We start from the raw sequence: 13,307 nt of genomic DNA on the forward strand, positions 1-13,307 counted from the left end.
AGGCAAGATTACAGTAATAATGATTGAATTCAATGTTCAGATAGAGTGCAAAATCAGATTGGTCGTGGATCGCATCAAAACTTAGTTGTAGAACGTCTATGAGACGTTTTCTTTCAGCACCTTTTGGTGGATCCCATGCAGAAGAGACAGTTTATTATTTACTGTTTTGCAGTGACATAGATTTGATAAGGGTGCTAAAGTTAAAGAAATTCCTAGATCAGTGACCATGACATGCTGGAACGTACAATGCAATCTTTAAGGAGAACATGGATTCTGAGCTAACAGTATAACAGTCGAAAGAAGGCAAGTTCAGCTGCACGATAGTGGAGCTGGCAATAATTGACTGGAAGATGAAACCAGAAGGAATGACTTTGGAACAGCAATGACAGGACCTTCCCGTAGAATTGAGAGAGAAGCAGCAAAACTCCAGCCGAGACAAACAAGTAGACTAAAGGGAGGATGATGCAAATATTCGACGAGGGAATTCAGGGACAGCTCACAAGCAACAGACAAAGCAAATTATTTGGCGACTGCTATTGGCAAGACTTGGAATTGGATATGGAAATGTGTTGCTCGAAAAGCGCAGCAGGTCAGGCAGCATCGAGGGAACGGGAGAATCGACGTTTCGGGCATTAGCCCTTCTCTTTTATCTTAGCCTGCTGGACCAACTTTCCTCATTCCTGAAGAAGGGCTAATGCCCGAAACGTCGATTCTCCTGTTCCCTAGATGCTGCCTGACCTGCTGCGCTTTTCCAGCAACACATTTCCATCTCTGATCTCCAGCATCTGCAGACCTCACTTTCTCCTCTGCGACATAGAGGTCCGCCTTCCTATTCGTATACCCGTTCAGATACCTTTTTTAAATGTTGCAATTGTACATGCCTCCGCCACCACCTCTGACAGCTTATTCTATACACACCACCACCCTCTAGTGGAAAAGGTTGTCCATGAGATCCTTTTTAAAATCTTTTCCCTTTCACATTAAACCTATGCCCTCTAGTTTTGGACTTCCCCACTCTGGGGGAAAAAGCCATTGGCTATTCACCCTATCCATGCCCCTCATGGTCATATAAATTTCTACCAGGTCGACCCTCAGCCTCTGATGCTCCAGGGAAACAAGTCAGCCTCACCCTACTGCTCAAACCCTACAATCCCGTCAACATCACTGTATATCTTTTCTGCATCCTTTCAAGTTAAACAACATCTTTCCTAAAGCAGGGGAGTCCAGAATTGAATGCATTATTCTAAAAGTGGCCTCATCATAGACACCTACAACTGCAACATGACCTCCCAATTCCTATACTCAACACACTGACCAATGAAGGCAAGTGTGCCAAATGCTTTCTTCACAACCCTATCTACCTGCAGCTCCACTTTCAGGCAACTATACACCCTGGACCTCTTTGTTTTGCAACAGTCCCCAGGGCTCTACCATTAATTGTATAAGTCCTGCCCTGGTTTGCCTTCCCAAAATGCAACACCTCTCATTTATCTATGATGTCAAATCTTGTCCACCTTCTTCCTGAAGTCCGTACAGACAATATATATCATTCTGCTTTCATTAATCACCTTTGACACCTCTTCAAATGACTCAATTAAGTTAATGAGATACGATTTCCCACACACAAAGTCATGTTAACTGTCCCTGATTAGTCTTTGCCTTTCCAAATGCATGTAAATCCTGTCCCTCAGAATCCCCTCCCTGGCTTTTCCTTACCACCTTTCTAAAATAATGGCACCACATTAGCCATCCTCCATCTTCTGGCACGTTGCCCATGGCTGTTGATGATAGCTAACATGGTACCATGAAAAGGATCTCATGGACAACCTTTTCCACTAGAGGGTGGTGGTGTGTATAGAATAAGCTGAGGATAAGCCAGGGAACTATAGGCCAGTGAGCCTGATGTCTGTGGTGGGCAAGCTTTTTGAGGAAATCGTGAAGGACAGGATGTACATGTATTTGGAAAGGCAAGGACTAATTTGGAATAGTCAACATGGCTTTTTGCATGGGAAATCATGTCTCACAAACTTGATTGAGTTTTTTGAAGAAGTAACAAAGAGGATTGATGAGGGCAGAGCGGTAGATGTGATCTATATGGACTTCAGTAAAGCACTTGACAAGGTTCCCCATGGGATACTGGTGAGCAAGGTTAGATCTCATTGAATACAGGGAGAACTCGCCATTTGGATACAGAACTGGCTCAAAGGTAAAAGACAGAGGATGGTAGTGGAGAGTTGTTTTTCAGACTGGAGGCTTGTGACCAGTGGAGTGCCACAAGCATCGATGCTGGGTCCATTACTTTTAATAATTTATATAAATGATTTAGATGTGAGCATAAGAGGTACAGTTAGTAAGTTTGCTGATGACATCAAAATTGGAAGTGTAGTGGACAGCAAAGAAGGTTACTTTGGATTACAACGGGATCTGGACCAAATGGGCTGAGAAGTGTCAGATGGAGTTTAATTCAGATAAATGTGAGGTGCTGCATTTTGAGAAAGCAAATCTTAGCAGGACTTATACACTTAATGGTCAGGACCTAGGGAGTGTTGCTGAACAAAGAGACCTTGGAGTGCAGGTTCATAGCTCCTTGAAAGTGGAGTCGCATGTAGATAGGATAGTGAAGAAGACGTTTGGTATGCTTTTCTTTATTAGTCAGAGTATTGAGTACAGGAGTTGGGAGGCCATGTTGCGGCTGTACAGGACTTTGATTAGGCCACTGTTAGAATGTTGTGTGCAATTCTGGTCTCCTTCCTATTGGAAGGATGTTGTGAAACTTGAAAGGATTCAGAAAAGGTTTACAAGGATGTTGCCAGGGTTGGAGGATTTGAGCTGTAGGAAGAGGTTGAATAGGCTGGGGCTGTTTTCCCTGCAGTGTCTGAGGCTGAGATGTGTCCTTATAGAGGTTTATAAAATCATGTGAGGCATGGATAGGATAAATAGACAAAGTCTTTTCTCTGGGGTGGGTGAGTCCAGAACTAGAGGGCATAGGTTTAGAGTGAGAGGGGAAAGAGGCAACTTTTTCACTCAGAGGGTGGTACGTGTATGGAATGAGGTGCCAGAGGACATGGTGGAGGCCAGTACAATTGCTACATTTGAAAGGCATCTGGATGGGTATGAATAGGAAGGGTTTGGAGTGATATGGGCCGGGTGCTGGCAGGTGGGACTAGATTGGGTTGGGATATCTGGTTGGCAAGGACAGGTTGGACCGAAGCGTCTGTTTTCGTGTTGTAAATTTCTTTGACTCCAAATATCTCAGCAAGGAGCCCAGCAATCTTTTCCCTAGCTTCCCACACAGTTCTGGAATGTATCTGATCAGGTCCTGGGGATTTAACTACATTTATGTGTTTCAAACCTCCAGCACCACCTTTTCTGTAACATGGACACTTATCAAGGCAACACTACTTATTTCTCCAGTTGCCTAACTTCCATGTTTTCTCCACAGTTAATACTGATATGAAAAATTTGTCTAGGATCTCACCCATCTCCTGTCGTTCCACACATAGATGGCCTCACTGATCTCTATTCTCTACCTAGTTACTCTTTTGCCCTTGATGTATTTGTTGAAACTCCTTGGACTCTCCTTAACCCTATTTGCCAAAGCTATCTGCAGTATCCTTTATTCCCTCCCTGATTTCCTTCTTAAGTATACTCCTATTGCCCTTATACTCCTTCAGGGATTCACTTGATCCCAGCTGTCTGTACCTGACACATGCCTTCTCCTGTTTCTTGACCAAAGCCTATATTTTTCTCGTCATCCTGCATTCCCTATACCTACCAGCCTTGCCCTTTGCACTAACAGGTACACAATTTCTCTGAACTCTTATCTCACTTTTGAAGGCCTCCAACCGTCCTTTATCTGCGAACAGTCACCACAATCAACTTTTGAAACTTCCTGCCTAATACCATCAAAATTGGCTCCCTCTACTTTAGAACTTTTAACTTTTAGATCCGGTCTACTGTTTTCCATAACTATTTAAAAGTAATACAGTTATGATCACTTGCTCCTTAGTGATCCCCTACTGATACCTCAGTCACTTGCCCTGCCTTCTTTCCCAAGAGAAGGTCATGTTTTGCTCCTTGTCCAGTAGGTACACCCACGTACTGACTAAGAAAATTTTCTTGTACACACGTAACTAATTTCTTTCCATCCAAACCTTTAGCATTATGGCAGTCCCACTCAATGTTTGGAAAGTTAAAATCCTCTACCATTACAATCCTATTATTCTTACAGATATTTGAGATCTCTTTACATGTTTGCTTGTTAATTTCCTGCTGACTATTTGGGAGCCTATAGTACAATCCCAATAAGGTGATCATCCCTTTTTTATTTCTCAATTTCACCCATATAACTTCACTGGATGTTCTCCGAGGAACATCCACCCTAGGTTTTACCATAATAATATCCTAACCAAAAACAGCACTTCTCACTTTCTATCTTTTGTACAGCATATATGCACCAGAACATTAAGCTGCCAGTCCTGCCCTTCCCTGATCCTCATTTCTGTCATAGCTATGATATCCCAGTGCAAACTCCACACAGTCGCCTGAGGCTGGAATCAAATGCGGGACCCTAGCACTGTGAGGAAGCAGTGCTAACCACTGAGCCACTGTGCTGCTCAAAGTTTTGCCTCAATCTCTGCTGTGCCCATGCTGTTTAACTTACTCCCCTTGTCTATTGTACCAGTCTCGGACTTACCTGTTTGCTCACTATCTTTTTGAGTCCCCCTCCTCCTACACTAGTGTAAAGCTTCCCAAGTCACACTAACAACTCTCCCTGCCGGGATATTGGCCCTCTTCCAAATCAGGTGCAACCTATCCTTCCTGTACAGGTCAGTTAAACCCCAGAAGAGATCCCAAAAATCCAAAAGTATGGATCCTTGTCCCTTGCACTTGCTCGTTGGCATGCATTTATTTGCTCTATCCTCCTAATCCTCCTCTCACTAGCACATGTGACTGGGAGGAATCCACATATTACTACCCTCGAGGGCCTATTTTTAAATCTGCCTAATTTCCTATGTTCTTTCTGCAGGACCTCGTCTTTTTCTTAACCTATGTCGTTGGTATCAACACATACAATGATCTTCTGGTTACTGTCCCCTCTCAGAATATTTTGCACATAACCCCTCTTTGACCCTGGCACTAGGGAGGCAACACACAATTCTGCTGTCTAGCTGACAGCTGCAGAAATGTCTGTCTGTGCACCTGACTAGAGAGTCCCCTATCACAATCGGTCACTTGGAACCTGATATACTCTCTTCAAGTAGCATATCCAACAGCATAATTCATAAATTAAAATAATTAACATAATTAGCATCACCCATGTAAAGACGACCTGCTTTATAATCAATAGATTATGTCCGACTGTCCTAAATTGGCAGGCCAGAGTTTTGATCATATTTTCACAGAATTCTTTGCATCTGCCCTCTACATACCTTTCCATTGTTTTAAGCTATGCTCATGTTCTGGCATCTGACATCTTGAAGTAAGATTACCTTGCACACTTCTCCATCAATCACTACATTCAAACTTGAAGACTCCTAACATTCAAGACTTTTGCCTCACTGCTGGGAAGTGAGACTAGTGTAAATTGAGCAGAGTTCTGGCAGTACAGACTTGATAGGCTGAAGGGCCTGTTCTTTACTGTGTGATTCTATGAAGAGCATTGGTTAGTGACTTGACACACATGCTCAAACATCAGAGCAATAGACTAAGCAACATTCTATGCTTCATCCTTTTGCCTGGATGGAATAGAATGTCATTCCTGTGACTGCACTGAGCTGCCTTCCTTCCATTTATTGGACTACCTCATCTTAAATTTTCTTTCTTTCTCTCACTCACTCACATCTTTGCATTGGCCAGAATTTATTGCCCATCTCTAAACGCCATGGAGAGGTTGGTGGTGAGCTCCCTTCTTGAACCACTGCATTCCAATTGGAAGATGCTGTCCTAGGAACTTTGAGTGCATTCTTGTAGGTGGTCCACATTGATCCTACTGAGCAGGTAGTGGCGTGATTAAATGCTTGTGGATGTCAAATGAACTCTTTGTTCTGGATGGTGTCAAGATTCTTGAGTGTTGTTGAAGCTGCATTCATCCAGCAGGTGGGGAATATTCCACCACATTCCCGACTTGTGCCTTGGAGGCAGTTGACAAACTTTGAGGAGTTAGGAGGTGAGTTACGGTCTGCATAGTTCCTAGCTTCTGACCTTATTTTGTAGCCACAGTATTTATATTTCAGTTCTGTTTCTGGTCAGTGGTAACCCTCAGGATGTTATTAGGGGATTCAGAGATGGTAATACTATTGAATGTCAAGAGGTGGTGGTTGGATATTCTCTTGTTGGACATAGCCATTGCCTGACACTTGTGTGGCATGAATATTAATTGCCCAAGCCTGGATGTTGTCTAGGTCTTGCTACATTTGGACATGGATTGCTCCAATGTGGAGTCATTGTGCTGAACATTGAAGAATCTGTATTCCTTAATACCAGACTGCACATGCTCTAGTGTTGTTTTGATGGAGGTTTGATGTGTGTACTTGTTAAAGATGACTAACGTGGTGACATTATGATTGAAACGTGGTATGGTATGAGTATTGATGGTCCCAAGTATTACAGAAGGACCGTTTATAAAATGATTTTGTTTTGCAGTTGTGGAAGAGCTACAGGTTCAGATCCTGAAATTATTTCTCAACAACAAAGATAAAGGATCGGTGAGTAATAGTTGCTTCCAGTGAGTTTATAATCTGCAGAAACTCCCTCAATATGCGGTTCTTGGATGAAATTAAACCACATTCCACTACCAGTAGCAGTTTGTCACTCGTGGCTGAAAGTTGCATGCAGATATTTTGTTTGTCAAGGTAGATTGTTGAGAGACTGTGATAATTTAGTTCGTTGATTTTGCTAAGTGATCAAGTGGGTTGTGGTTTCTGATGATCTCCCTAAAATTCTCATAACCCTGCTGTCCTTGCTCCTTTATGCAGGCAGGCAACCCACAAGCTGAATACACATCTACGCACTTTATATTTTTGTGTGTGATGTTCCCTGCCATATCTATATTCCTGTATGGAGCACACTGTGCATTGTCAATATTCCCGTGTGGAGCTCACTCCCCACTGTTAATATTCCCATGTGGAGCTCATCGCCCACTGTCAATATTCCCATGTGGAGCTCACTGCCCACTGTCAATATTCCCATGTGGAGCTCACTCCCCGCTGTTAATATTCCCATGTGGAGCTCACCGCCCACTGTTAATATTCCCATGTGGAGCTCACCGCCCACTGTCAGTATCCCCATGTGGAGCTCACTGCCCCACTGTCAGTATCCCCATGTGGAGCTCACTGCCCACTGTCAGTATTCCCACTATTGTCCCATGTCACTCTCTGTTACTAATATGATTAAAATGGTGATTTGTTGTTATTGTGCTTGTCTCATTTCGTGTTGATGCTAGCTCCAAGTATAATCCTGCAATTCAATTAGTCGTGTTTTTTGGATTTATCATCTCGGTTTGTATCAGTTCAGCAGTATAGCTGTGTAATCACTGTCGGAAAATTAAGAATGCTGTGGTCAGCTTGAGCTTCACTTCCAACTTACATTTAAATCTGGAAACAGACTGTTAGGAAGTTTTTGACCGCTGTGGGTGTGATGGGCTGAAGGACTTTTTGCTGAGCTGTAGATCTCTGACTCTGGCTATAATAAAATTCTCCCTCAGAGGAACTTGTAAAGCTTGAAGAACAGGAATTTGAACTTCTTTTTAATCTAGAAAAGAGGGAAGCAGAGACAGGAAACCACTATCTGGTTAGCCTGACCTCAGAGATTGGTCAGCTTTTGGAGTCCATTATTAAGGATGAGATTGCAGAGTGCTTGGAGGTGCATGGTAAAATAGTGCTAAGACAGCAAGGAGAGGTCATGTCTGATAAAACTGTTAGAATCATTTGAGGTGATGAGTAAGTCAGACAAAGGAGAGCCAGTGGACGTGATCTATTTGGATTTCCAGAAGACCTTTGACAAGGCGCTGCGCAGGAGGCTGCCAGATAAGATCAAAACCCATGGTGTTAGGGGCATGATATTGTCATGGTTAGAGGATTGGCTAACTGGCAGAAAGCAGAGTCAGGATAAAGGGGTCTTTTTCAGGATGGCAGCCAGTGGCTAGTAGAGTTCTGCAGGGGTTAGTGTTGGGGTGACAACTATTCACGTTATAAATTTAACAATTGGATGATGGAACTGAGGGCATTGTTGCTAAGTTTGAACATGTCACAAAGATCTGTGGAGGGACTGTTGAGGATGTAGGGAGGCTGCTTAAAGACTCTGACAGGCTAATGTGGGCAAAGAAATGGCAGATGGAATACAATGTGGGAATGTGTGAGGTTATGCACTTTGGTTGGAAGAAAAGAGGCATAGACTATTTTCTAAATGTAGAAAGCTTGAGAAATTTGAAGTACAAAGGGACTTGGGAGTCCTCGTTCAGAATTCTCAAGGTTAACGTGCAGGTTCAGTTGGCAGTTAGGATTTCAAGAGGGCTCGGATACAGGAGCAGAGATTTACTGCTGAGACTGCCTAAGGCTCTGGTCAGACTGCATTTGGTATACTGTGAGCAGTTTTGGGCCCTATATCTAAGATAGGATATGCTGGTGTTGGAGGGGGGCCTGGAGGAGGTTTACCAGAATGATCCCAGGGCTGAAGGGCTTGTCATGTAAGGAGTAATTGAGGACTCTGGGTCTGTACTCTATGAAGTTTAGAAGAATGAGTGGGAATACAGAATACAGAGAGGCTTGGATAGAATGGATGTGGAGGGGTATTTCCACCTGTAGGAAGAGTCTAGGAACCGATGGCACAGCCTCAGAATGAAGGGATGACCCTTTAGAGATGAGGAGGAATTTCTTCAGCCAGAGGGTGGCTAATCTCTGGAACTTATTGCCACAGAAGGCTGTGGAAGCGGAGTCATTGTTTAAAACAAAGATAGAGAGGTTCTTGATTGATAAGGGGATCAGGGAGGAGAAGGCAAGAGAATGGGATCGAGAAACTTATCAACCATGATTGAATAGTGGAACAGACTTGATGGGCTCTATGGCCTAGCCTGCTGCTGTATCTTATGATGTAGTCACAAACTGTGATTGTAACAAAATGGTTGGATACTGTGAGGTTTACTTCACCTCACTAAATCATTTAAACATTGTCGTTTCAGGGCGAGGCATCCAGATACATTTTCCTTAATAAGTTCAGAAAGTTTTTACAGGAGAATGCTAGTAATCGAGGGGTGAGTATAAATTTATGATACGTTCTAATCCTTGTGAAGAATGCAATAATATTGCAGTGTTACGCTTACAGTCCGTCAAGGATCATTTTGTTGTTGACTCCTTTTGATCATTGCACTCATTCTTGGAGGCGTAATCCAACAAACATATATTTGTTTCTGCAGAATATAATGACATCAAATTCTAGCTTACTGTGAACTCCTATGACTTCCTCCGCTGCCTCGAGTTTGTCATGTTGCTTTTCCAATCCTGTCTTAGTAGGGATAGAAATATTCTGAATTAAATGTTGGAGCAGAATCAGACGAGCAATGAGGTATCCAAGTGGACGGATAGGTGGCAGATTTAGTTCATTGCAAAAAAAAAAGTGAAGTGATACACTTGAGTAAAATGACATGGAGAGAGTATCAAATAAAGGATGCATTCTAAATGTTGTACAGGAGCAGACAGATCTGTGGATATGTGCTTAAGTCACTAAAGGTGGCAGCACAGGTAAGGTAAGCTTTTAATATAAAATTCAGTATTCTAGACTTCATTACTGTAGATAGAGTTCAAGAGTAGAGAAGTGATGGTGAACCTTACTGGACACAGGTTCGACTCCAGCTGGTGTACTGCGTACAGTTCTGGGCACTACATTTTAGGAAAGATATGAACTCATTGAAGAGAGAGCAGAAGAGTTTATGGGAATGGTTCTACAGATGAGAGACCTCAGTTATCAGGATGGATTGGTGAAGTGAGGACTGTTTTGCCTTGGGAGGAGAACTGAGGGGAGGTTTGAAAGAAGGTTACAAAATCACGAAGGGTCTGGAACAGATGGATATGGAGAAACCGTTTCTGCACATAATTGGATCAAGAAACAAGGGTTTGAAAGTGGTTTGCCAGAGAAGCAAATATGAGGTGGAAACAATTTTTTTCAAACAGTGAGTAGTTAGGGTCAGAAATCCACTGCTTAGAACTGTGGGTGCAGGAGGTTCAATTGAGGCCTTGAAGAAGGCATTGGATGATAATTTAAACAGAAATCTTGGACAGGGCTGCAGGATAAAGGAGGAGATTGGCACAAAGTTAATGTGCTCAACCAGCTGGTAGAGATCCGATGGGTTGAATGGCCTCATCCTAGACTGTAACAATTCTAGAATGTGTAATTACAACACAGGTCTCCTTAATTTACAGAATGAAAGTGAAAACTCCACTATCCTCCTTTTTGTAATTTAAAATTGCACAACATTAACTGGGACTGAATCAGTGTCAACTGTATAGAGCTTACAGAATTCTTGAAATATGTTCAGGAGGATTGTTTTTAGCCATTGCATTACAGGACCAATACGGGAAGGAACAGTTCTGGACTTTGTAGTTTAATATCCCCAAAACTATCTGATTCAGCATTTGCTGACTGGAAACAGCTGCAGAAGGTAAATCTGTGACAGAGCAGTGGGAAACAGTAAAGGAAGAGAAAGGTCAGGGCAAAAAGGCTCCTCAAAGAACAATGTTGGAACTCCCAAATCTTAGAACTCCAGCTGGAAGTTTGAAAGAAAGACAAAAATGTTGAATTAACAAAATTAAGTCTCATGTGATTCTACTTCTGAACTGAACAAGTCTGTTCTTCACTCTCTTTTCTCTCCACACATGCAGTCTGACCTGCTGAGTTTCTCCAGCATTTTCTGTTTTTATTTAAATGTGTAGCTGCATGCAGATGGTAGGTATTAAATGGGATTATATAAATACACAGCAAATATAAGCAAAATAAAAACATGCACAGAGTAGGGCCTTTGTGGTGCAATGGCAGTGTCTTTGCCTGATCCAGATAGGCCTGAGTTCAACTCCCACCTACTCCAGAGCGGAGTATTGACATCTCTTGAATAAGTTTGTTAAAAAAGAGATTGAGAGAATCTTTTGTGGGCCCTCTTGTGGCACAATGGTAGTGTCCCTACTTCTGAAATGGGAGGCCTGGGTTAAAATCTCATCTGGTCCAGAGATGTGTAATAACATCTCTGAACAGGTTGATTAGAAAATTGGATACAACTTTTAAAAATTAAAGTAGCGCAGAGTAGATGCAAACAAAATAAATAAGTAAAATACACAGAATAGGGCATTTATGGTGCAGTGGTAGTGTCCCTCTCTGTGGCATGAAAGGCCAGCTGCATGCCCCACCTGAGGATGTGATAGCTTTGGAGATGTGTCATAACAACGTGTCCAAATAAATCCAGACTGAAGTCGTGAGGTCGGATTAGGAGGTGGATGTTTGTCATTTTGAACTACAAATAAATATAAAAGTGCACATAGATTGGATCCAGTTCTACTCTTCACTAGCTGGCTTTCTGAATTACAACATTCCGGTAGGGTAAGGTAAAGAAAGAAAGCATGCATCAGATACCAAGAGCTGAGTACTGCAGAAAACATGGATTATTGCAAAAAAGCATAGTTGTGAAATTTAAAATATAAATTTGGATCACAAAGAGGAAGAGTGAGCCTGTTAAAGACCAAACAGGAACTTGTGTCTGGAGACAGATGACTAGGCCAAGATTTTTGATGAATACAAGTAATGCAGATGTGGTTAAAGAGAAAGGTAAATCTCAGATTACATGAATGTAGAGAGAAAGGAAGTATTGAATTAGCACCTTAGAGAGTAGAATAGTCAATTTATCTACTTTCAATCGCAATGCTATTCCTCTTAGCTGCCTCGCTTGAATGGCGTCCAGCTCCACTGTACTGTGGGTTGTCCATTCCTGTTCAGCTTATTCTCATCCACAAAGGCAACCCATGGTTGAAAGCCAGGGCTGAGGCTCCTCCTTAGCTCTATCGTAGATAACCAGAGCTACATGATTAGCAGCCAAACTCTCCTGTCCCTGATCACCTGTAAAATTTGTTTTAACCTAAAGTGTGGGATTGTCCTGGGAACAATATATCCAGATAACTCTGACCCCTGCCCCCCCCCAAAAATGCCTTACATGCTTGCCACTCGGACTCCTGCTCAGCAGCTCAGCAAAGGATTGTTTTAGCTGCAGAACCCACTGATATGGTTGCTCAGAATTGGCAGACTCTCCACAAACTCATACCCACCCCCTCCATCCCACTGGCTGAGCTGCAGTATTTGACACACATGATACCATCTAGTGGTGAGATTGGGCCCAATGGTCTATTTGGACAGCAAATTGGGGCACACGTGGACTTCTCCTGGTTTGGGATTAAATTTTTCAAATAATCTCTAATGAATGTTTGCATTTACATTTACGGGATAATTACTGCTGGTCTTGTTGAAGGTATATGATGTAACCAGGAGCTCCTGGTTACATGTTTACAAGCGTGGATGGTTCAATGAATATTTTGTCATAAACTTGCCCTGTTTACATCAGTGGTCCCTCTGTCAGACAGCCTGGAAAATAAGGTTGGTTGTTTTGTAAATGCTGTGTGTGTGTGTGTGTGTGTGTGTGTGTGTGTGTGTGTGTGTGTGTGTGTGTGTGTTGGGGGGGAAGATCAGGCAGAATTAAATCAACAAAGGTGTATCAGCTAAGATTTTCATGATTTCATTCCTTTATTCCTTTCCACTTGGACTGGGCAGAACCTCTATTAGAAAACTATTTAATGTTTTCAAACTTAAGCATGTTTTCTCTTCATAAATAAATGTACACAACCACATAGTTTAGAGGAGAGTCAGTGTACTTTGTTAATTAACTAACATGTAATATAATACTTGAGTGTTGTAGAATCATAGAATCTCCCTGACTTGGAAGAATATCACCTTTCCTCAATGCCACTGGGTCAAAATCTTGAACACCCTTCCTGCAGCACTGTAGATGATCCTACACCTGACCAGAAGGCAACTGACCACTATTTTCTCAAAGGCGATTAGGGCTGGGCAATAAATTGATGTGCTTACTATACGTCTAATCCAGGATCATTCTGCAACACTCAAGTATTCTATTCCATGTTAGTTAATGAACAAAGATTTGTACACTGACTCTCTTCTAAACTATGTGGTTGTGTACATTTAATTATGAACAGAAAATAAGTTAAAAGTTTGAAAATATTAATGAGTTTTTGAATAGAGATTCTGCATAGTCTAAG

The 13,307-nt window shown here is 42.2% G+C and overlaps 1 protein-coding gene across 3 annotated transcripts in view; it reads left to right on the forward strand.

Moving 5' to 3' along the window:
- LOC122559128 (E3 ubiquitin-protein ligase RNF123) overlaps window positions 1–13,307 on the forward strand; it is a 389,631-nt gene that overhangs the window by 69,473 nt on the left and 306,851 nt on the right. For all 3 annotated transcript variants that reach the window (XM_043708460.1, XM_043708459.1, XM_043708461.1), the window contains exons 18-19: window positions 6,646–6,707; window positions 9,179–9,250. In XM_043708460.1, the coding sequence (XP_043564395.1) occupies window positions 6,646–6,707; window positions 9,179–9,250 (134 nt within the window). The remainder of the gene's footprint in view (window positions 1–6,645; window positions 6,708–9,178; window positions 9,251–13,307) is intronic.

This window comes from Chiloscyllium plagiosum, chromosome 18 (assembly GCF_004010195.1).
Source record: "Chiloscyllium plagiosum isolate BGI_BamShark_2017 chromosome 18, ASM401019v2, whole genome shotgun sequence".
Classification (NCBI taxonomy): Eukaryota; Metazoa; Chordata; class Chondrichthyes; order Orectolobiformes; family Hemiscylliidae; genus Chiloscyllium; species Chiloscyllium plagiosum.